The following is a 25,533-nucleotide window of genomic DNA, read 5'->3' as shown; positions in this document are numbered from 1 at the left end:
TAGGCCACTTCTCTGCTAATCTGCACACAATCTCTTAGAAGCTCAACACTCTTCTCTCTTCTGGTTTTCTCCCTTCTATTGGCTCCTACTCCCAGTTCCCTGTATTCTGTTGACTTTTCCATCTGCTCAGCCACAAGGACTTCCACCTCCTTCTATTTCCCTGCTCTGGCTACATTCATTGCCCACAGCATCTTGGTAGCATCATGTCATTGTTAATAGTACAGTAAATTGTAAGTTCTAACTTCTAGTTTCTCCTGAGATGAGTGCTGGATGTCCACCTGCTGGCTGAGCCTTCCTACCAGTCCTCTCCTTACAGTCTGCAGACCATGAATTCCTTAAACAAGGGCAACAGGGGAAAACACTTTTTAGGGAGAGAAAAAAAAAGATTTCAGATACCATCCTACTTGTGGCCCTCTGAAGCACACTCTACAGTATTTCTCAGTATTTATTCTTTTTTATAATTAAGTGTAAACTCGGTGTAATTTTTCTCTGTAGGAGGGTAGTGGGGGGCATGGTGAAGAAATACTGGGCATAATGGGAAAGAGTGCTTATGAACATTCCTACCCTGTTAATCTGCTTCCCCATCACATTGAAAGACTTGCCAATCACACTCCCTTGACAATCTACCTTTTCACTCCTTGTAGCCATCTCTTAACAGGTCCTTTTGGTCCTGAAGAATATGCCAAATGACCCATTTTTTTTCCTCTCCAGAATGACCACTTCACTCCAGGACAAAACCATGTGTGGTCTGTGGTCTAGATTATTCCAGAAGCTCCTGGTCATCTCTCCAGCCTGTATCCCTGTCCATGCTCCCTCATCTGATGCCCAAACCATCTCTAGGAAGCCTAACTTTGATGTCACTTTTATGTTCTAAAGCCTGGATTTCAAAACAAATCCAGAAACTACCCATTCTCAGAGGATCCTTCCTCTGCCTCCAGCTCCTGTCCCCAGCAGTCACTGGCTTCTGTATACACAAAGATATGGTTTCTTTAGGCTGGAAAACCACCCAAAATCCATCCTGCAGGCAGAACATCATTGAGAAACAGAGCAGTTCCTTTTACTGTGGTTTCTGGAAGGTTCCAACCCACTTCACAATACTAGGAAGGAGTACCAAACTCTGTGCTTTACAAGCACACCACATTTACCTGTAAGAGCATCTCCTAAAAGATAAACTCTATGCCCTCTGAATCCACCTTATGTCATAGGTTTTGTATCTAAGATAAAGGCACCTACCCACTTTTTCATTTGCTTTTTCTGCTTTACCTCCAAATCACCTGCAGGTTGTAACTGATTAAAACCCCTTCCTCCCAGTGGTCACTAGCTTTAGTTATCCAGTAAAATTCAGTCTGAAGTAAAGCAGATCCCTGATCCCCTAGTCCCAGGGACACTGGGGAAAGTGCCAAGGAGCCAGCTCCAGGATGGCAAGAGCTGTGCTTGGGAGCTTTTAGAGGAAGTGTCAAAGCTGCCATCAACTGCTGCTGGCAGCCTGATCGTCCTCCTTAGGTCAAGGAGAGATGTTTAACCAAGCTGTGAAGGCCAAAGAATTTTATGTAAAGCAAACCAAAACTGGAAGGAACACACAGTTTAGTCCCACCAAAGAAGCCTAGGCCTACAAAACACTATCATCTTTCCAAATCCCACAGCCCTCCTTAATGCATCAGAAGTACAGGGTTTAAGGTGAGAACTTCAGGGAACGAATATTGTAAACACAAAGAATCATTGGCACAGGAAGGCTATGAGCTTCATGATAGAAAAGTAAAGGGCTCTTCAACTGACCTTTATCTGTGCACTTCAGTGAGCATCTCCTATAGGCATCTACATAATCACATCTATGTGAGCATCGGAGCCATGGCAACAGCAGCAACAAGTTAGAAAAACTAGGCTCCCTTCTTCCTGTGAAAAACACCGAGGCAAGTGGACCAGACAGAGAGAGGATTCCTTCCCCTCATGGGGATGGCGAGTATTTACTTATACATAAAATATGTACAGCCAGCATGATGCAGCTGTTCCCAAGAGCTGGCACATCCACAGCGTGGAGCCAGTTGTCAAGGGTCTATAGCATGGGCCGAGCTTGCAGCCGTACTGCTCATAAACAGCAAAAGAAGAAGAGCCTGTAGTGTGGGCTTTTGTTTTGGACCATTAGAATCCACTGAACTGAAAAGATCAAGCTGTCAGAGTTCATTTTCTTCCTAAATCAACCAAACTGTAGAATAACACAAAATATTTCACTTTACAACATAATTTGTATCTTCAATTTACTTGCAGCTCTGGGAATCTGACAGGTACAATATTAAGTAAAACCCCTTCTCTGATGCCTTATTGGAAAGGTTAACCATGAAGCAGCCAGCTCCAGAAGCCAGCAGCTCCCTGCAGCTCACAGGCCTGCAGCAATGCTGCTGATCTGAGCGAGGTTTACAGACTCAGAGCTGCAAGCAGGTGTCTCGAGTAAACTTGGGACAACTCTCAGTTACGGAGATTCACTAATTGCTAGATCGCCAGGAGCATTAGAGGGATCTGCTCATTGCATATTGGCATCAAAAATAATTCCTTAGCGGACTCAAACATAGAAGGAGTATGTGTGCCTCATTCCCACAGAGGATCTGCCACAGAAGGCTGTCTGTACTTGTCAGGTGACTTCCTGCTATTTCTCATGGGCTGGGGACCTAATGGAGCTGGTAAGTGCTTGCTTCAAGTGCACAAAGTCCCCATCTCAAGCCTCAGGACAGTACGAAGCACGCGCGATGATGTGTGTCCTATGAACTCACTTGGGAGGTAGAGGTGGGAGGTTCAGAAGTTCAAGGTCATTTTCAGCCACCTCAGGAGGATTTCTATTGACGCTCATTGTTTTAGATTGGCAGTCCTAGACCACTGTTGAGTACCTACTGTGTGATAGGCAAGATACCCTGCAGCCTTGCAGGTTGCTGGAGAGACTTCAAATATCTAGATGCAACACCCCTACGGCAGAGTCCAGAGGTTCCTACAAAGCACAGCGCATGCCACGTGGAAGGGGCAAGCATGGAGGACACCCCCCGCCCAATCTGTTCACCCTTTGATTCTCCGGAGGAACTGCAGTGATCACTGTTACAATTTCCTCATAGATTTGGGAATGCATCCCACATTTAAATTTTTTAAATTTGAGAACACAGGGTCAGGGTGGATTGAAGATGAAGACAATGCATTATTCAACTTTATTTTCAATCTTGTGACTAGCAGACAGATAACTGTGGACTAGCACATTAAGTATTTAAGACAGGCTCACTGTAAAAACAGTATCTCTTGGAGATGCTGCATTGGAGAAATGTGAAGCCTCACTACCTGGACAGTCACCAGAGGTGATTCCAGTCGGTATCTTTCTATAAGTCTTCAAGACAAATTTTAAATGTCAACCAACAGACACATTATAATGAGAGGGAAGGCTGCAGTTACTGAGCTGAGGAAAGTGTCTGCTGCACTCAAACTTCCACAAGGCTCTTGTCTAGAATGTGTGTGTGTGTGTGTGTGAGAGAGAGAGAGAGAGAGAGAGAGAGAGAGAGAGAGAGAGAGAGAGAGAGAGAGAGAACAAAGAGCTGTTAGCACATGAAGTACACAAATCTGAAGAGAAAATAATATTTTTTATGAATACACAGAACTGTGCTCAAGTTAGTCTGACATCAAGAAAAGGTGAGTTCAATACTGTAATTCTATAGACCCCAGGTTGGCTAAAACAGAAAAAAGGAATCACTCAATGAATGGTAATAACTGTTACTGAGTCTATGTGGCAACAGAGCTACAGCTGTGTATGTGTATGCACATGTATGCGTGCAGAAACCTCTGGAGTCTTTCTGGAAGGTATCTGTGGAAGGTGAAGATGCATGGAACTCATGACTGCAATAAACATACAACTGTTAAATGGGTGGGGAGGGAAGAAAGGAGGGAAATGTAGGAAGAAAGAAGGGAAGGGAAGGAAGAATGGAGGAGGGAGGGGAAGGAAAGTGGAGACAGAGGGAGGACAGGAGTAAGGATTCTATGTAGTGACAATAACATCACTGAAAGTAAGAATGGTCTATACCATCACCTCAGTAGCGCAACAGTAGTCTCGTTTCCAGACCTCAGCAGGAACCCACACATGACTAAGCCTTTGCTTTTCATTATTTCAAAGACTCTTCCCAAGGAGCTCTGAGGGCAGAGCAGGTCACTAACCACTGCCTTCAGCCTGGGAAGGAGAATGGGTTCCAGGGTGCTCTGCTGCTTACATTTCTGGCAACTGATGTAACTGCCACATCGGAAGCATCCTGGGAGCCAGCAGCTCTGACAAGTTACAATGCTAAGGCAGGGAAATCAAGGCAGAAACCAGAGGCAGGAACTGAAGCAGAAATCAAGGATGAACACTGCTTGCTAGAGGTTTCTCTGGCTCATGCTCAGCTACCTTTCTTCTACAGTCCAGCCCCACTAGCATAGAGACGAGATGGTTCCACCCAAAGTGGCTGCCTCCTACATATATCATCAGTCAAGTTATTTTTCTATTGTTGTAATTGAACTTCATGACCAAGACAACTTAGGAAAGCTATTGTTTAATTCTACTAGGAGCTACTGTTGAAATGGTCAGGAACATTCCTGAGCTCCCCTCTGCAGATGCCAGCAGCCCTCTCCTCCCTATATAAATATGGACATAGCCCCTTGTCCTCTGGGGAGTGGGGGAACTCTACTTGTTCAGCCACTGAAAGGACACCTGAGGTATTGCCAGGCAACCCAGCACATTTGTGGCTTTGATTCCCTCTGAGGATTCTTTCTTTCTTTCTTTCTTTCTTTCTTTCTTTCTTTCTTTCTTTCTTTCTTTCTTTCTTTCTTTCTTTCTTTCTATCTATCTTTCTCTCTCTCTCTTGCTTTGGATAAGGTCTCCCTTTATAGTTCATACTGTTTCTCATCCACTCCAGAGCCCAGACTGACCTCCGACCCTGCTCTTTCTGTCTCTGCCAAGATGAATGCTAGATTGCTGACCTCCCTCACCTGGTTTTTCTCAGTTCTGAGCCAACTTCCGAGGTCCTTCAGCATAGATTTTTCTAGGTCCCAGGAATGTAATGAATGAGAAGTTAGGACAGGCCTAACATGGGAGGTTGGGCTGGGGTGGGGTTGGGGGCTTCAGGTAGATACTTGTTTGGCTCCTAGGGATGCTCCATGCACAGGATAAAGAGGACACTTGACTTCTGTCCTCAGGAAGCACAGTGCATCCATCACTGCTAAGTGCCAAGGAGACAGAGACAAACAGCAGCAGGGAGCTCACAACGTGAGCCTCAGAATTCTCCAGTAGGCTCCGCCTTTTCAAACACTCTGAAGTGAGTGTCCCTAAGTAAGAGTTCTGAGAGCCCTTCATCACTGCCAGCCCTTGAAGAGCGGTTTGATTTTTCATCTCGGAATTAAATAAAGAGGCAATTCAAATCAACCTCACTGGTAGAAAATATCTATGCTATATCCAATAAATTAGTTATAAACATCCAGGTAAAATCCAAAATTGGTTTGTCTCAATTATGCGAAGAGCAAAATAATTAAAAAGTAGTCAAAAGAACATAATAAAGAGGAAGAGAATTTCAAGAGGTAGAAGGGGGTGGCCTGGTGTTTCCTACAACTAGTGGAAGCTTGCTTTCCTGTGTTGTCCATATCACACAGAGGTCCTAAAGTTGCTGAGGGAGAGTAGTTCATGCCCTTGTTCTCTACTCCCACCAGCTTCTGAGGAAAAAAGGAAGTAAAGTCTGTTGGGTTAATGAGTGCCTTCTGGAAGTGCCAGTCTGAGCCCCATACCTGTGCCCAAAGCTGTCTGGAAACCCTAGAACACCAAGATGCTCAGTCTCAAGAAAGCCCTGTGAGTTTATCAGGAGAGCATGTGGTCTCAGCTGGAGCACATCTCAGACAGAGCCCATTTCCTTGGAAATGTGAAGGTTCAAGAACACAGAGTATGAGCGAAGGTCACAGTAAGCACAATAAGCTGCTGGGAACCTTTCTTCAGAATGTTTGTGACACTGAGTTTTGGTTCTCAGCAACTCAGCTCACTATGGTGTGATGATGCAGATGCCAATGACAAAAGGAAAAAGTAATCCTTAGGCAAGCTTAAAACTACTAGTAAGCTGCCAGGAATGCAAAACCTATATAGCTATAGCTAGGCAATAAAAAAGTTAGGCCACATCAATACAAAGTAACAGGGTAACTAAAACCATGGACTTGAAAGTAAGAAGAAAGAGGTTAAGGCAGAATCCCAGAGCTGCTGGAGCCTGGAATGCCAAATAGTCCTGCTCTCAAGGTACAAAAAGTTTGCCAGCTCGCTCCTCCAGATTCCTCTATCCCCACGAGGGAGGCTGGTCTCCATTGGCAGGTACTTAACCCCTGGCCCCACCTTCCTGAGCCCTCAGCACAGTAAGACTACCAACTACAATTCTTCTGCAGCAAGGAAACCAGTAAACAGGCACCTGGAAACTGGAGCTCCAAATTTGCTTTCCGAGCACTGACATGATGTATTCTAGAAACCCAGCACTGCTAAAGTGGAACCCCTTCCCAAAAGGGCCCTTTCCCATCCTGAGCACACCCCAGATTAACACTGGCAGAAAGATCAGCAAGCATGCCAGCTGGATGCCAGCACATCTGGTGGGTTTTACCCAGGAGTGGGAAAATATACGATATTTTTTAAAAGAGAGAAGTTGCTTCATGGAAAAAGTAGTCATGACATCTTACCTCAGTGGAATCTGATAATGTGTGTTGTTGATATTCAGTTGCTGAACACATAAGTAGTATATTCATACATGGGGAATACATCATGGCTAAATGCTGTCTGCATTTAAGCAAGGGAAGACGGAGGATGAGGAGGGGAAGAAGTGGAAGAGGAAAAAAAGGAGGAGAAGGAAGCCATATAAAATGGCTAGGCTGCAGTCACCGGATGAGAAAAAGAGGAGTGTATATCCTTAGGAGGAAACTACAAACATATCCTGGACTTGGGTGATCAATTGCCAAGAGTTCAAGATTGAAAAACCAACCAACCAACCAACCAACCAACCAAACAAACAAACAAACAAAAAACATGACTGACATATACACATGAAATTTTTTAAAAAACCAATATATTCTTTTTTTTAACTTTTATTAATTACACTTTACTCACTTTGTAACCTCCCATAAGCCCCTCTCTCCTCCCCTCCTAATCTCACCTTCCCTCCCCTTCTTCATGAATGCCCCTCCCCAAGTCCACTGATAGGGGAGGACCCCCTCTTCTTCCTTCTGATCTTAGTCTATCAGATCTCATCAGGAGTGGCTTCATTGTTACCTTCTGTGGCCTGGTAAGGCTGCTCCCCCCTGAGGGGGAGGTGATCAAAGAGCAGGCCAATCAGTTTATGTCAGAGGCAGTCCCTCTTCCAATATATTCTTACAAACTGTAAGTAGAGGCAAAACTTCAGAATATGAAACTACAAATTAGAGATCTGATGGTTCTAGACACAGATGACCCAACAATATAATTTGGCGCCTTGACCTCAGATGCTCCAATACTCAACCACAAAGGAAATGAAATGAAGCAGGTCAGCATTTGGGACCAGGAACATAGTTCAGTCAGTAAAGTGTTTTCCTTGAAAGCTTAAAGTCACGAGTCCTGCTCCTCAGAACTCAAAAAGGAAGACTTGGATGTGATGGCACATAATTGTAACCCAGCACTAGGGAGGCAGAGACAGGCATTTGTCTGTGGCTCGCTGACTAAGGGTTGAGTTCCAGGCCAGTAAGATTTTTGTCTCAAAAATCAAGGTCAATGGCACCTGAAAAATGACACCTAGGGTGTGGGTGTCCCTTGGTCATCCATCTGCCTATACACAGATAAGCATATACACACAAACCAAAAATTTCACCACAATTGTTAAGCTCGTCTTTCCAATAGCTCCAGTTATAACTAATTGTTGTAACTGCACTGAGTGGCAACACCCCAGGCGTGTGTATACACTGGAAGACTGGTCTATTTGTTTCTGTGGGAGGCATTATAAGTTCTCAACAGATGTTTTCCCTCTGCCACTTTCTTGCTCACTTTACCTGTGAGAACAGGTAAAGATTCAAATGAGGAATAGTGGGTCTCCTCTGGTGCATGACAAGGACCATTTTCTTGTCCACCATCCAATGAAGGTGAGTTTTGCAACCACTGTCTCTTCTTCCATGCCTTACTTTCCAGTGTACTTCTGTTGCTGGCTCCTAGAACGTCCCAAGGCCCCTCCAAGTCTTCTATGCAAGTGTGCAGGATTTAAACCACAGTCTACAGTTTCCTTTAGGCCCCAACTCAGCCTAAAAGAGACCAGTCAGCCTCAAACACCAAATCTACACTGACACGAAGGGATGCTTGAAAACTACTGACAGTCACAGTTGTCAACCATGATGGTTCTGGTTCTGAACAACAGAAAGTGTTGATTTCACTTAGTTTCCTCCTGAGAGAGGAGGGCCAGCTCCTAGCAAGGCCCATGGGGGAATTCCAGCAGGAGTGGTTGAAGTTTTAAAAAGGAAATCTATCACAAGTGTCAATCATTGACAAGCGCAGAAACAGTTCCGTTACCATCTCTGTAGTCGGTATGAACAGGAAGCTGAATTCTAAGAAGCTATAAAAAAATCATCCCCAGTACTGTCCATTTTCTCATCTGCTACATGATGCAGAAATATGTTTCTCAGGCCAAATGAATGCAGTTCATACACCCCTTCTCTGAGGTGAAAGAGAATTGTGTCCCATCTAACAGACTTTTACCTCCTACCAGGTAGCACCCATAGCAAAACTCTTAGTGTGCATACTGAGTACATAAACACAGTGCTACAATGGTGAGTGAGCCAAAGCCCAGGACCAGTGGAGACAAGTCAAGTGGCCTCATTCCCATCAGCAGCTAACACAGCCATGACACAGTGTGCAACTGTGGGCGGTGCCACAAACACTCAAAGCACCAATAAAGAAAAGAAAGCCGCGCGAGAGCCAGGGCAGCTGTGATGCTCAGTGGCTGAATAAGAAGGTGTGGGTTTCCGGTCATCCTGGGGGCTTCCAAGGAGGCAGCACCTATGACTGGGGAGGCCATGAAGCACTCTGGAAGCTAGCCCACAGACACTCTGACCCCTTCTGAACTGTGCTTATCTTAAATATCATTTTGCCTCCTAGCACTGTCATAGCCTAGCTCAGAGCCATAATGTCAGGCCATTGCTAGTCTGTCACTGTCGTAACATGGCAACCAAGCAGTGGCTGTCCTTGGGAGCTTAACTCTGCCCCAAGAGTCTTGATTTGCAAGCTGTTGTCACACATCAAATGGGTGCTGCCTTTAATTCCCTTTTACGAGCCCTGAACACAGAGGAGCACTTTGTTCACAGACAAAGCCGAGCAAGCACATGGATATTTAAGAGACCAGAGAGGCTGTTTTGGTCGATTTCTAAGCTGTGGGTGGTAAAACTGCATGTCCAGCTGTGCCATTAAAACTTAAATACAGACTCCAGAAGCTTCTGGGAATCACAGCTCATAGTACAGAGGGAAGGAGGGCTACAGCACATGGCAGAGGGACTGACATGAGCAAAGGTGGCAATGTGGGACATAATTAATGACAGAAAGAGAGACAGAAAGATACACACACGCATTTATACACAACAAGGGCAGGCAGGAAATGATATTGAAACCATATGTGATGGTTAATCTGGATCCTCAATTGGATGGGATTTAGAATCACCATGGAGACAAACCTCTGGGCAAATCTCTCAGGCACTTTCCAGATTAGAACAATTAAGGTGGGAAGGTTCACCCTGGATGTGAGTGAATGGGCTAGGGTCCCAGACTCAGGCAAAAGGAGAAAGGAGCAAAGCACCAGCATTCATCCTGCTCTGCTCCTTGGATATTCACACAGTGCGACCAGCTGCTTCACACACAGGGCTTTCTGCCACCAGGCCTTCCCCACCAGGGTGGACATCTCCGAACTGTGAGCCAAAACAGGCCCTTCCACCCTTAAGTTGCTTTTCTCAGGTGTTTTCTCCTAGAAACAAACAATATTATACGCTTTCTGCACAGTTTCTACAGGAATATTGTTTTAATACTTGAACAATTTTGTTCTTGAAGGAACTCGGAGCAGGCTGGTGGACAGCAACTTCTCTATGCGCACAGCCTTCAAGGATGAAGAGAGAGGAGCAGCGAGCCTTGACTGGGCAGAAGTCAGTGAGGTAAGAGGCAAGTCTGATAGGAAGCCTGGGCTCTTAGGAGGTGAGGAGTACTGTCAGCATCCTTTTGGGCAGACGAAGGCACAGTTCAGATAAGGGGGGAGGTACAGCATGGCTTAGAACATGGTTCTGGATGGTTGGCATGGACTTAAATAATAACCCTACCACTTCTTTTGTATGCTTATAACTTGCCTCAGTTTCCCCATGTGTGAATCCCCAAGGCGTCCAAGTCTGTGAAGAATATGTTGGCATATGATAGTCCTATAGTAGTCCCAGCACCTACGTGTCATTCACTCTTCATCCCAGAAACAAGTGTATTATTGGTCAAGACAATCTAAAGGAACAGAACTGATAGAATTAACTAGTTACTTATGTGTATCTCTCTCTGTGTGTATGTGTGTATATAAGTGTGTGTGTACACACACACACACACACACACACACACATATATGTTTGCATGCATGTATGTAATGGCTAGATCTTGTTTGGTCTACAAGACTGAGTATCTTGGAAGTCCCAGACTGCTGATGGAGTTCCAGAGAAATCCTAGAGAGCTGTCAGTTTACAGTCTACTTGGCAATTCCCAAGAAGAAGGTTCTCACAAAAGCAAAGGGATAAGCATAGATGAACTTGCTTGTGAGAGTGAGGCAAAAGCATATCTTCCATATCCTTTTAGGTGAGCTGCCTCCAGAAGCTCTGGCCCAGAATTAGGGTGGGTCTTCTGACCTTAAATGATCAGATTTAGGGCAGGTCTTCCACCTCAAATAATCCAACTGAGAGGGGAGAAAACACCCTCACAGATGTGTCCAACTGCTTGAGTTTAGGTAATTCCAGATGTGCTCAATCTGTCACCAAGGTTAGCCATCACAACTTGTACAGAGAAGGCAGCAAGAGAGAATGAGCACACCATGTGAAAAGTGAAAAACTCTTCATGGGGAAGCTGGCATTTAAGGGAAGGTAAGGGCCACAAAACCAGCTGTCTCTAAAGAGCTGTAAGTATCTGGCCCTTTGACCTGGTGGAGGCAAGAGGCCAAGATGTTTCTGTTTCTGTTTCTCTCTGAGCTTTTGCTCTCCCTGATTCCACCTGGGATAACAGTGCTGGGATTACAGGCAGATGCTTTCACACCGTTTTCACACAGTAGTTTTCACACAGGGGCCAGGGGTCAAGCTCTCTGTACTCAGTGAATGGTGGGTGAGCAGGCTCCCAGCTGGGCTACAGCCCTAGCCTGGAAAGAGGCTCCTTCCACATCTTTCTCACTCAGCTTCTATGTATCAGCGCTGTGTATTCTGGCATCTGCATCCCATCACGTATGGGAATAACTTTCACAATCATCATATGTGATGTGCATCAAAAATGGGCGGCTCTTCCACAGGTCACCTTGCCTCTGACTTTGTCCCAGTGCACAATGCTAACTGTGGCTTTGCTGTGACTTTTAAGGGTTAAAGTGTCTTCAAACAGAAGAGCCTTTATTTCAGCTTCCCATTCAGCCACACATAGGTAAGAACACACATACACAAAAACTCTCTCTCTCCCTCTCTCTCTTCCAAATTTACAGAAAGTACCAAGGTAGGTAGGTAGACTTGGTGACTCAGAGGTTTTGAATTTGTGACTAGACAATCTGGTGCAGTATTCTGTATAACATATAGCAGGCTGGACAGACCAGACACACACACACATGTGTGTGTACACATATACACACACACATGCCCCTTACCATGATTGCCTTAGGACTGCAGCCTCTGTGCACAGTGAATCAGAGGCCAGGACAGATGTCATTCTCTACCCTTGGTGTCACTTATTCCCATAAATATCAATATTGGCACTAGTGGCTCACGGACAGGAGCAAGGGGTGGCTTCCCTCCTTCATCTCATCTTCCTCAGAACAAAAGCCTGTGCTACAATACAGTGGACACTCATTGCTGCCCACCCACTACAGCTCGTCACATGGCTGGGCCAGCAGGGAGTCTTCAGTGAGCAGAAGAAGGCTGATACTCTTTAGTCAGTCCACAACTCTGCGGACCATGGATCATACCCTTCCTGGCTGCACAAAATGCAGCATGGCTACAACAAACCTTGGTGTCTCCAGACTAACACCGCTGTGCATGCATACACTGTTGTGTGCATGGAGCTGCAGGCCACAATGACAGCTGAGGCTCCCTCCAAGCCAAGGTTGGTGGGGGGAGGTATTCGATGGTGCAGCAAGAAGAGGGATGATACAAGAATGACCTGAAAACTATAAACAACCTGTCAGTCGTAAAAGCATCACAAAAAATAAAAGTGCAAGTATATATTTTATGCTCTCTGCAACACACTGGTGGACCCTGAAAGGGAGCTACAACTACAGGGAACCAATCACATCTGAGGTTTTTCCACAGTGTGGAATGTATAACCTGAACACTGAGATGTGGGCTACCTTTCTAGGGAGACCAGCAGCCAAATTCACCTATGAGGTCATGTCAAGGAGTCCATACCTGCTATCTCTCTCACCTGTGTTCAGGGACCTCTTCTAAGCATTGTTGCCACAGTGTCCCTAAGGCTTGGCTAAAGGTGCAATGGTTTGTGTACATGGTTTTAAGGTAGTGGGGGTTTGTTTCCGATATTGATGTTGATTTGTTTGTCCTGATAGATAAAAAAGAGACCTATTGAAAACACTGTGTAATATTCCAGAAGAATTTGGGATTTCGAATCACAAAAATAAATCCTAAGGGCAAAAAATCAGTAGTATGCTGTTGGATTGGATCTCAGCTTCCCCAGAAGGATGGGAATGTCAAGAGATAGGCAGAGGGCTCAGAGACATGGCAACGGTGGAATCAGAGGCCAGGGCCCAGTCAGGGCTGACTACAGCAACCCCCAGGGCCAGGAATCCCCATTCCATCCTGTCCACCATGAGAGTTTGGTCACAGCAGTATCTGCCTTGAGAGGTTGAATACCCCCTCAGTGGAGCCTTGTCAGAGGTCTGCTGGGAATCCAGGCCAACACCATTCCTGTTGATACAGCAGGAGAGGAACCCAGGGAAAGTCCCTGCTGCCGTGGATTTCTTCACAGGTGGACAAAAAGACAAAGCCAGGGAGGTGCGGCACTCAAAATCTGTTCCCCAGATGCTTGGGAACTGTTGGTAGGAGGATCAGGAGTACAAGGCTACATATAGCTATATCATAAGTTTGAGGGTAGTCCGGACTATATGGGACCCTGGTGAAAACAAAACAAAAGCAAAGAAAAGCCAAAGCCATAAAGAACTATAAGTTAACACCACCAGGAGAAGCACGTTTCTATCAGAAGTGCAAAAATACACTCATGCCCCTTCCCACTCATAACCAACAACCTTCATCCACAGCTACCACAGAATCCTTCTTACCTAGATTTTGTCAGTACCAGCTGACAACATCCCTGGCTCTTCCCCTGCAGGGACACAGCCTGACCTAGTGGCAGAGCCCCACTCTGGCATGAGGACACCTGCCATGATTTCCATGTCAACACTTCTCTATATAACCATGGGCACTGTGGAAGGAGCAGAGCACTTCAGCACAGCCACCTGAGTACCCAGCCACCACACTGCTGCCTCCACATGCCAAGGAGGCAGGGTGCCAGCTGCACTTACTTGTTCTGCACCGTGTTCATTATCACCCAGTCGAAGGGGTAGACATTCTTCCCGATGAGGTTCTTAAACATGATGAATGTCTCCATCAGGAAGTCCTGCAACGAGACAACGTGGCAGTGAGGCAGCCCACCAAGAGTGGGGTGAACCCTCTCCCCATGATGAGATTATAAAAGACCCCATTATCTTTAGCTGAAGGAAAACATTCTAGGAGCAAATGAAGATGTATTTCTCTCGTGCTGTATACTGCTTCTGTCTGTTTACCTGGGCACCTCCTGCTCGAGATAGCTTTTTCAAGGATAGATGTTGAAATGGTCCCTGGAAATGTCTCTCTGGCAGTTAAGAAAAGATCCCCAAGGGTTATAAATATACATTTGTGCCTCTTCTGCTTATAGGAAAACATGGATTTTACAAACCTATCAAGCTAGCTATAGCATTCTCTCATGTTTATCCTAAATCCATTTTTTTTTTCTATCAAAGCCGCCAGAGGTTTGTATGCTGTGATCCCTACCCTTTTGTTTTGTCATTTAAAGCTTGCCTTGAGCCGCTGCACACTCTCAGCATGCTTTTTGACCAACAACCATTCAGGGATGCCACTGGAATCTCACGATCTTCCTGTGGAGCACCCAGATCCCTATGGGGGAGCAGGATTCAAGGGGTTCCCTGCTGCTTTATGCCACTCACACACCCACAAGGAAGTCACTGGACACAGGAAGCTGGTAAGCTTGTACCAGAGGGCCCATGCTGGTTGCAATTAAGAGTACTTCCTATTTCGGAAGGCAAGTTGGTTCGACTCTGTGCTGTTAACCTGAGCCCTGGCAAGGTTTCCTGGGAAGCCTCCATCTGTGCTCAGGACCAAGGGAGAGAAAAAGAAAGGCAGCAGCGAGTTGGTTTAGAAAAAGACAGTCATAGCTAGAGTTGGCCAAATGAGTGGGCCTTTCTCATTGCTCTATCTATTGAATCAGAATGAAGTGTTGGCTATGAAGGCCAAGAGAGAGAATGGAGTTTAAGCAGCCAAGAAAGCAATTCCCAGTGGCAAATTATCAAATGGCACCATTTGCACGGAAGCAACTTGAAGACAAGTGTCGGTGAAGGAACTGAGGTTGGCAAGGGTGGCTCCATTTTGTTTCTTAGACTCTATCTTACCTTGGAGTGACCTGACCCCCACCTTTGAGTTCTGAGAAGGGGCACATAGCCCTCCACCCTGCAGATTGTTGTGAATGCCACCTTAATTGCTTAACACCCCCACCCAAAACTTTCCCTTCCCTGTAACTGTAAGGCTTGGGATTCCCTGCTTGCCATTTTCCCCTTTGAAAACTCTGCCCCCCTGAGACTCAGGGCCTCACTTTTTAACCTGCTGCCTCAGGGAAGATTGGTGGCCTGAGCTTAAGCTTGAATAAAGATCCTCCTGTGATTTGCAATGGACTTGACTCCTAGTGGTCTTTTGGGGTCTCTCGAATTGGGCACAACATCGGGTGGTGGGCAAGGGAACCTAATCTAGATTCATTCTGCTGCTGTGAGGAAACACTCTGACCAAAAGAAACTTAGGGGAGGAATGGGTTTATTTCAACACAAGTTAATGATTCTACTGCTTAGCTTCCCATTTTGTCAAGAGTTTGGAACTTTGGACGGTTCGGTTATACACTTTGTGGTCATATCTTCTTGTTTCGAATTGTTGGCTTTCTTGCCCAACTCTCTCCTAAACCTAGTAATTGAGACGCAAGGTTGGGTTTACAGTCTTAGGAGAGAAGCCATCTTTCTCCAGTGGCTTTTCTTTCCTTTCTATGACTCACAGGCCAACACCTAATTAGTATTGCTCAGCTGATATATGATGGAGCTTGGCTAATCAAACAAAATGCAGTCTGGAGTGGGAGATGACCTCTTGTGAGGCTTGCCCTTAGGGCTGAGTAACTCAGTAGTCAGGGTGGTCCAGCATAGCTGATGAGGCTTCACAAAGCCTTGGGTTTAGGAGTACTGAAAGAATGCTTCATCAGTCAGCTTCATTCATTCCTATCACAATTTGCGTTTGACTATTCACACACAGGGTGCCCAATACAGTAAGTGGTCAGCTCTAACAAAAGCTGCAGGTGTGCTCTGGAGGAAAACAACAGCTTCACTCTATCTCTAATCTCATTAATTTGATGAAAAAGTCACCCTCAGCTGGAGGGCCCACCTGAGAAAGGCAGATACTGCTGTCACAGAGGATCCAAACTCAGTTCCCAGCACCTATGTTTGGCAGCTCACAACTGCCTGTAACTCTAGCTCCAGGAGATTCGAAGCCCTTTTGTGGCCTCTGTGGGCACTATTCTCACATGTTCTTTCTAACACAGACCACACACAGACATACACTGACACACACACACACACACACACACACACACACACACACACACACTGATAGAAGGAAGACAGCAAAGGCAAAAAAGAGAACAGAAACACAAAGAGACACATCAAAGCTCACCATGGTGGCCCATGGCTGTAATCCTAGCACTCAGCAGACTGAGATGGATAATCACTGCAAGTTTAAAGCTAGCCTAGTCTACACGAAAACTGGACAGAGCAATCTGGATTGGACTCTTGATCCTGGGGGTGGGGCTCTATGAAAGAAGCAAAGGTGGGAAAATTAGGTGTGAGGTCAATGAGTGAGGTGGTGGCTGTCCCTACCTATGGCATGATGGGGACCATTGTAGGTGCTTGCCCAGACACTTAGCATGCCTAGAGAAATGGCACTCTCTTTCTTAAAATGTTTGTAACACACACACACACACACACACACACACACACACACACACACACAACACACACGGGGGTTGGTGGAAGAAGTTCCTAGCTACAGGGCTTGCCATTGACAGCTCAGACATGAATTGCTGCTGTTCTCCCAATTTCTCTGTTTGTCTGAAGTTTTTCATGACACATCGTTAGGTTAAAGAATACAAGTCAGATCACGGAAATTTGGATAAGGTGAGTGGATTGCATGAATGTCAAGCCCTGGTTTTGATGTTATAAGATAGTATTGCAAGACATTTCTGTCAGGAGGAACTGAATAAAGGGCATACAGAATTCATTACATTCAACAGCTGTGTGTGACCCCATAATGGCCTCACAATAAAGTTCACCCAAAACACAACTGCTCTGAAAACAGGCAACAAAGGATAGAAGGTTGCTAGCATAGGCCAGAGGAGTTCCTGGCTGGTATGATACCTCCGTGCCCCTTGGGTGCCTCCCACAGGAAACTCCTGCCCAGCACAGGATCAGAAACTCCTCCTTTTACTGCCACCATTGTCTACTATGCCCAGGGAAGACATCTCACCAATGACTTAGCCTTGTCTGTTTTGTTTTGTTTTGGTTTGGTTTTTGTTTTGTTTTCAGAGCTCAGATGATATGGGTTCACTGGAAAGACTAACCCTGGGGCATGTGAGTTTGTTCTGACTGCCATGGCCTTTCATGATGCTGATAAAAAGTCACCGGGAATGGAATCTGCACCCCTAGATTGATGGTCCAGTGTGGAGAGCTCTCCTGAGGCTGCACTTGCAAGAAAGTAGTGGTCCAGGAAGAGGGCAGCCGGTGTGTGGAGCCTGTCTCCTCTTTCCACGTAGAAGGCATGCTCCATGGTGACCAGGCAACACCTCTGCTGATGGTGTCACACAGACAACAACACCTTGGAGACCCTGAGGGTCTCCATTATGGAATGTGTCTGAAGCAGGCACACTGCTGGCATTTCTGTCTCCCGCAAACCCACTAGTATTCTTTCTCACCATTTCTATATCCAATACTTTACCCTTGTCTATTGCAGAACAGGCTAATGGTCAAGATAAGGTACTCTGAAAGAGAGGGGCCTATATCCATCTATAGAGATCTGGACAAATGTCAGAAAGTCTCCCAGAAAGTGAGGACTGAAGCAGCAAGAAGGTGAGGAAGGATTCCAGCAAGAGGGCCTGGGATATGTGGAGGTTCAGAAAGTGGCCTGGCAGCAGATTGGGCCTGAGAGACTCCACAAGGAATACAAGAACCAGGTAGCAGGTGAGAAGGCCTGCAGTCCCCAGAGTCAGTGTGCCTCCTTCTCTCTTCTAACCTTTAACAGACCCGTCCCCTCAGCACTGCCTCCACCCTTTCTGCCCCTGCACATGTCCATCTTCATCCAACACACATTTACTATGGTAAAATGGCACATGAGTCCCAGGAACCAAGGACAAAATCCTCCAAGTACTTGGCATTACACATGCTATATATGTCTTACACATGAGTTTATCTTAAAGAGGTGTCAAGGAGGGGCTATTCACCAGAAAGTCTGGGTAAGAGGTCTGGAACTCCCAAACCCTACATTCTCCAACTAGGGGTAGATTATGCCAAAATAACTCACAGACAAGACTGGAGGGGTCTGAGCTGCTGACAGGCTTCCAGGGAATCATATGAAAGATGCAGCTGCTCTGAATGCCCACCCCTGTCCACTTTGTCCTGTGCAGCTCTTCCCATCGGTTTCACTATAGTTGTCTTTTACAATAAACAGGAGAGAATGTGCCAGCATCTCCTGAAGTACTGTGAGCTGGACGGGCAACTTATGGACCTCAAGGATAAGGTTAAAGGAACTCTCATTAACAACTGCTTAGCCAAAAATATGGGGGCCTGGACTTACAGCTGGACCTGGTGGGGCTTTTCATGTGTGGCATCCATAGCTACATCCATGTTGACAGTGCAGGGAAAGGACCGAACTGCAGGACATCCAGCTGATGTCAGAGAACCGGCTGGTTTGGGTCAGAGTGTGGAGAAAAGTATAGGCTCTTCCAGAGCCATCAGTGGAGGTCTGTGACATCTGGCTAGAACAGTCTCCCTGAGGCTCTGGGCAAGCTTTCTTTTCTTTTTTAAAATTTCTTTCTTTCTTTTTTTTTTTTTAATAATTTTTATTTATTTTTATATTAATCACAGGTTATTTACTTTGTGCCCCAGCTATAGCCCTCTCCCTTATTCCCTCCCAGTCCCACCTTCCCTTCTTCATCTCCTCCCTGTCCTTTTCCAAGTCCATGGATAGAGGAGGTCCTCCTCCTCTTCCATCTGACTGTAGCTTATCAGGTATCTTCAGGAATGGCTGCAATGTCCTCCTCTGTGGCCTAGCAAAGCTGCTCCTCCCCCCTTCCGGGGGGGTGTCAAATAGCCAGCCATTGAGTTCATGTCAGAAATAGTCCTTGTTCCCCTTACTAGGGTACCCACTTGGTTACCGAGCTACCATGGACTACAACCGAGCAGGGGTTCTAGGTTATATCTATACATGGTCCTTGGTTGGAAATACAGTCTCATAAAAGACACCTGTGCCCAGATTTATTAGGTCCTTGTGGAGTTCCTGTCCTCTCTAGGTCATGTGAACTCTCCCTTCTTTCATATGATTCCCTGCACTCTGCCCAAGTTTTGGTTATGAGTCTTAGCATCTGCTTGATGCACTGCTAGGTAGAGTCTTTCAGAGGCTCTCTGCTGTAGGCTCCTGTTCTGTTTCTTGTTTTCTCCTACTTCCCATGTCCATCCCATTTGCCTTTCTAAATGAAGATTAAGCATCTTACCCAAATTCTCTTTCTTGTTTATCTTCTTCAGGTGTACAGATTTTAGTATGTTTATCCTATCTTATAGGTCTAGTACCCACTTATAAGTGAGTATATACCATTCGTGTCTTTCTGCTCCTGGGATACCTCACTCAAGATGATCTTTTCTAGATCTCACCATTTGCCTGCAAATTTCATGATTTCCTTGTTTTTAATTGCTGAGTAGTATTCCATTGTGTAAAAGTACCACAAATTTTGTATCCATTCCTCCATAGATGGACATCTATGTTGTTTCCAGGTTCTGGCTATTACAAATAAATCTGCTACAAACATGGTTGAGCAAATGTCCTTGTTGTGTACTTGAGCATCTTTTGGATACATTGGGCAAGCTTTCTGCTTCTCCTCCTGATGCTGAGACTTAGATCCAGGGCAATACCCAGAAGAAGGCAAAAGGAAGAAAAGTTTGCTGCAGCTCTTGGTCTTGAGGAAGCAGCTTGCCTGTCCTTTGAGGGATGCTCTAGTGGCACCTGTCTGGTCTTCCCTTGCCTAGATCAGTCTTCCCACCCTGGTTGAGATTCTCTGGCTACCCTGGGGACAAAGGACCATTTAGAAGGTGACCGCAGCGGCCCTGTGGGGATAGTGGGGTGATGATAACTCTGAATCTATCTGAGACTGATTCACCCACTGGCAGTGTTTGGGGGAGGTAGCAGCGGGGGTGGGCTGGAGTGCGGCTGAATCTAAGGACCTGGAGCTGTGCTTGTTAGATGCAAGCAGGACTCAGAAAAACGGTTTTAGGCCACTCTCATATTGGAATACTAATTAACTTCCAATTATTTCACAGGAAACGATCTTTTCATTTTCGTGATAATTGGGAGAGCAGAAAAATAAAATACTCTCCACATATAGTTAGTGGATAGTGGATAGGAACATATTTTCAAGAAGGTTTTGATGAACCAACAACAATCAAAAACCTTGCCATGGGAATTTGAGACATACCAATAACAAATGCCATTTTATAATGGAAATTAAATTGTATGCAAATAATTGATTTTCTGGATGCCTGTGTCTAAGAGAAGAAAAAAAGAAAAGTCCCTTGGGAAATTAGGCCCACAACATGGTGTCCATACTTGATCCTCTATTTTGAGGAAGGAGAGAGTTCACACCCAAGCCAGTGAGGCACCCTCATCTGTGAATGAGAAATGGCCCCTGTAGTCTTAGGCATTTGAACACTCTGTCTCTAGCTAGGAGCAGTGTTTGGGGAGGGTTCGGTGGTGCAGCCTTGCTGGCAGTTCAGCCTTGCCTGTCCTCCCTGGGAACAGGCATTCAGATCATAGAGCTCTGTCCTCCTCTGTGGCCTAGCAAGACTGTTCCTCCCTTGGGTGGGGGAAGGGGGTAAAGGAGCCAGTTGTTGAGTTCATGTCAGAAATAGTTCCTGTTCCCCTTACTAGGGAAACCCACTTGGTTACTGAGCTACTATGGCCTACATCTGAGCAGGGGTTCATGAAGGACTCTTATCCCTCTGGAACTATAAGCCAGAATAAGTCTCCCTTCTATAAATTGACTTTGTTCATGGTGTTTATGACAGCAACAGAAAAGTAATTAAGACTCACACTTACAAACTACATTGTATCATTGCGTTTCATCCCACGCTGTAGCTAAATTCATATTAGATACTTTTTAATGCCACATATAGATTTTGAGCACGTCTGTTCTGATAATGGACAAACTATTAATGGCGGTACTCATTTTTCAGTATGAGCAGTTATTCTCATCCCAAAATATCATCTGTGAACTCACACAATGTCATATTGTTATTTTCACTGACCAAAGCAGGCCAGAGACACACTTTTAAGATTTAATGATGAAATTAAATACTATGAATATAAAATAAGCTTTCACTATGCTATCATTTTGAATTACACCTAGGACATTCTGTGGTATTTATTGTTTACTTGAACATGTGCTTAGAGTAAATTTCTTCTTGATACTCAAAGAAAACCAAAACTTATAGATAAAATAAAACTGTACACATTTTAATACACTTTCATTTAAGGAAAACTACTATTTGAAGGTATAGATTTATTTTCTTCTTAAAAATTATCTGTCTGCCTGTCTATGTTAACCCATAGTCTATCTACTAACTTAGTCTCTATAATTATGTCTATCAATCAACCTAAATAGCTATCAATATGTCCAACATCTATTGTCATCATCAATATATCTATCAATCTATCACTTATCATCTATCAAGTAATCTATCATTTATCAATCTAACTTCTATCAATCTATCATTTATCTACCTATAAGGAAGTTTGTTATAATTTTAAGGCATAAATTCATTTTATTCTTAGAGATTTACTTATCTTTCATCCATCATATGAATACATGTATGTATGTATGTATGTATAAACTGTCTGTATACATATCTGTTGCCTGTCTATTTGCCTGTCCACCTACCTACGATGGCCACAAACAAGAAAACCTGGTCCTTGATATAGCTCTTTGAAGAAAATCATGAACATCATCTTGTTTCTTCCCTCCTTCAGTAAGGCAGAGGCCAAGTGCAATAAGTCTTGCTCTGGTAATACAATGTGAGCTAGCTGTGCCGCACAGCAATCTACGCATAGTCTACTGGACCAGTGGGTCCTTAAAAGTGGATTCCAAGAACTCGCATGAGCTGCTCACTAGAAAGCCTGCCAGCAGGTTTGGTGCAGCTTTGCAAAGAGTATTTGCCATATGGCAGTGTAATTTCAGGCCATTAGGGAGGTAGCTCCTGAGCAATAAATTTTCCTATTACACTCTCCCAATTAAGTTGCATCATAGTTTGAGTGAGGAGGACGAAGGAGTTATTAGGAGAAATGCTGATGAGTGTCTATGATTAGCACTAATTAATAGCAGAAGATAGCTGAAGGTCTAGGAAAGTGGCTCGTGAGCTACAGTTATAGAAAGCCAACCAAGAAATGACAGGAGCTAATGACTGAGGGATGTGATTGTTGGTGACCCAGCAGCAAGAGAAACTATGTTGTGACCAGAACAGATGGGAATGCTCTAGGCTCATACCCAAGTTGTTCTCTAGATCAGCGCTAGTCAAAAGCTTCCATGTAGAGCCTGGTGTGGCTTTTGATATCAACGAGAGAAGTTCCCATGAAAAAATCTATTTTAAATGGAAATACAGATGTCACCCTCCACTTCCACTGTTGGCCTAGTGAGATGGTGGAAATGACACTCACCACGACATCTGTCCTCATTTTCCCGAAGGTCTTGATTAGGTGGGCGTAATGGTAGTCTTCCATCTGCCGTAAAATAGCTGTCATGCAAGCCACAAAGTTCCCCTGTAGGTGGATTGGAAGGTAGAATTAGGTAGAGAAATAACACTCCTTATGGGGAAAACTGACATCAACTATGGAGCTGGCTGTTCAACCACCAGGGGAAGGCATGGGACTTGGGCAGAAGTCCCAATTCTGTTCCATGGCACTCAAGAGCAGAGACTCAAGACCCAGAGATGGCCTGGGTCACATCTGACCTCAGAAATTTGTTTGTTTGTTTGTTTGTTTAAGGGGGTACAGTGGATTTTTTCATCTCTAACTGTATTAAATTATCAAATGCACCTTGACAAAAGGTTTTCCAGAATGGAAAAAGAAGCTTTAAATGTTTCTCCCTTAATTAAGTTCACAAAAAATTAAAGACAAGATTGAAATCCCAAAAACTTATGTAGCATTCTTAGAAATAACCCGCATTTATTATGAAGCAGATGTGTGCAGCCCCTCTTCTTGGGCCATGGCAAACAGAGGCATCTTATTTCTCAAAATCTGCCTATGTCCTCCTTGGCCAATTCAGAGGCAATCGCTACCAACCAAACCCACTGTGAGTTCTGCTCCCGGGAAAGAGTAGGGGGAGAAAGGCAGTCAGTCTCACTGGAATGTCCAGTAAGAGGGATGGGAATTCTTCATAACCTATAGAGCTTCATGGAAAGAAAGAGGAAGAAGAAAGCAGAAACCAACAAACAAAAGCAAATGCTGGAGAGAGCAAAAGACCAAAGCTGTCCAAGGAGTCTGGACAGTGTGCACACTGTGGGTGTGTGGACACACAAGGGTGTACCTTGAAAGGTGCATGCTTTGGCGTGAGCAGTCTTATTGCCATAAGTACAATTTCTCACTGGCAGGCTGGGGAGCTGATATCAAGGAGCCTGCCTTGCTTTTAAATATGCACCCGCAAGGTAATGACATCTGAAGCCGCACAGGACCTATACTAACTTACATTAAATTGTATGAGTCTCGTAGAATAATAAAAGGGATATAGCTTGAGACACATCCCTATTTTTTCTTTAGTAAATGAGCTCCCAAATTGCATTCTTTTCACTAATTCCAATTTTTCCAACAATATATTTGAATGCCTAAATGTCTTTTATATTAATTTGGAACATGCACTCCACAGTGAATGTTAGAGTCCGATACATTTTCTGTCTGTAGTATACACACAGGCTTCCAAATGAGTCCTCAAAGGACCCATTTTGCAAATTGAACAAATACAATAATGATGATATGGTATCTTCCATTTGCCCAGAAATGTAAATTATTTGTGAATAATGGTAATTGTTGAGCTTTAGATTCCAAGTTGGTGGTGTTCTGGGAAAGAGCTAAATAGTGCTTGTTTTGCATCAGAAGGACATTTATTTATGAATGGGAACTTTTGAAAGACGTAAATATTTGGCATCCCACTGGGCTCCAGAGAAGCTGCCTGAGCACCTCATCTTCTTCTCAGGAGATGCCATCCTTGAGTGCTCATCCTTGTCATGTTGCCCATTAGCCAGGCCCCACTCTCTTTCAATCATCTATAAACTTGTTGCTTGTTCCATTTCTCAGGCAGCTAATCTGAGATGCAGAGACTGTAGCTACAGAGGAGGAAAGCCTGGTATGAAGCCAGCACTCCAGGGCTGGAACGCACATATTTGGTCACTGACAACCAACATAACTTAGAGATTCACCACTCCCATTCTTGTCCTTATCAGGGAAAGTTAGTAGAGGAGAAGGAAGGGCCTCTACAATACTATGCCTCCAATTCTACTCAAATGCAGCTGCCTGGAGCCTGTAATGGACTCTGGGAGAAGAGGAAATTTCTAGAACAGCATCCAGGCACGTACACCTAGCATATGCTTAAAGGAAACATGCAGGTCAAGGCAGTTCAGCAATGACTGACATTTCAGAATCACCAAAGCCATTGGGTCAGCGATTTAGATTTAGAAGCATGACATCAACATGCCCACCGTAAAATATCACACTGCAAGGAAAAGGAAAGAAAACTACTAAAGGGGCTTAAGAAAATTCAAGGCTCTGTTCAAAGTCATAGCCATAAGAACAGCCAGCACATCTGAGTCAGGCCAGAGGGCAGAGGAGGTGACCGAAACCCACTCATTAACGAGTGTAATTCTGAAAGTCCAGAAGCAAAGAAAATGGTGGCGGAGAGACCAAAACCCAAGAACACAGTGGTATCCACAAAGCAAGCCCTGGAAAGATGTAAATGGCTAGTATGGAGTCTTTTATATGGATGAGAACATCTTGAAGAATGCAGCCAAACAGCCCTTTATTTAATGACACTGGGGGCTAATGAAGGCAGATCCTGAAAGGGCAGAAAGAGGGCCATCCCCATGAGTTAGCAGAGAGCTGCCTGGCAGCCTGCATGCCCCCTTTACTTAACCTAAGGAAATGGGCCAAAAGCAATTTGTACCATTCACCTACTCCTTGCTTAGAGGAAGCAAGTTTTGCTAGCTCAGCACAATTATATGTGGGAACATGGACTCCACTAGCCAAGGGGAAACATATGTGCTACAGTTCACAGACACATCCCCTCTTCCATCCCTGAGCTTTGGGAATGGAGCCCCACCCTTGGGGAACTAGTACTTTTATGGAGCTAGTACTGTTCACACGATAGAGCTCCACACCTCACTTGGAACCAGGGTAACCCAGCATATACATATTTCTCTGTAAGAATGGGCGAAGCACTTTGTTTGTTTTGTTTTGCTTTTTTTTGTTTGTTTGTTTTTGTGAAAATGGTATTTGAAATCAGTTGTATAGTAGGAACAAAACTAGAAAGAACTGTGGGAAAAAAAACACTTCTAATTCTACAGACTCTAAAGAAAATTACACTTTTTGGTTTAATTATTTTAAATTCATTTTAGGAGTCATCTGAGGCTTTTATTTTTAAACAGTGAGTAGGCTGGTGGTAAGACATTGTACGGAGCTAGT

General features: G+C 44.7%; 1 protein-coding gene across 2 annotated transcripts in view; it reads right to left on the bottom strand.

The window, feature by feature from the left end:
* Dock1 (dedicator of cytokinesis 1) overlaps positions 1-25,533 on the bottom strand; it is a 494,434-nt gene that overhangs the window by 154,193 nt on the left and 314,708 nt on the right. For both annotated transcript variants that reach the window (XM_060381413.1, XM_060381416.1), the window contains exons 28-29: positions 22,522-22,623; positions 13,767-13,861 (exon numbers count right to left, since the gene is read on the bottom strand). In XM_060381413.1, coding sequence (XP_060237396.1) covers positions 13,767-13,861; positions 22,522-22,623 — 197 coding nt within the window. The remainder of the gene's footprint in view (positions 1-13,766; positions 13,862-22,521; positions 22,624-25,533) is intronic.

Source organism: Meriones unguiculatus, chromosome 1 (genome assembly GCF_030254825.1).
Source record: "Meriones unguiculatus strain TT.TT164.6M chromosome 1, Bangor_MerUng_6.1, whole genome shotgun sequence".
Taxonomy (NCBI): domain Eukaryota; kingdom Metazoa; phylum Chordata; class Mammalia; order Rodentia; family Muridae; genus Meriones; species Meriones unguiculatus.
This window is presented reverse-complemented; position numbering and strand designations above follow the sequence as displayed.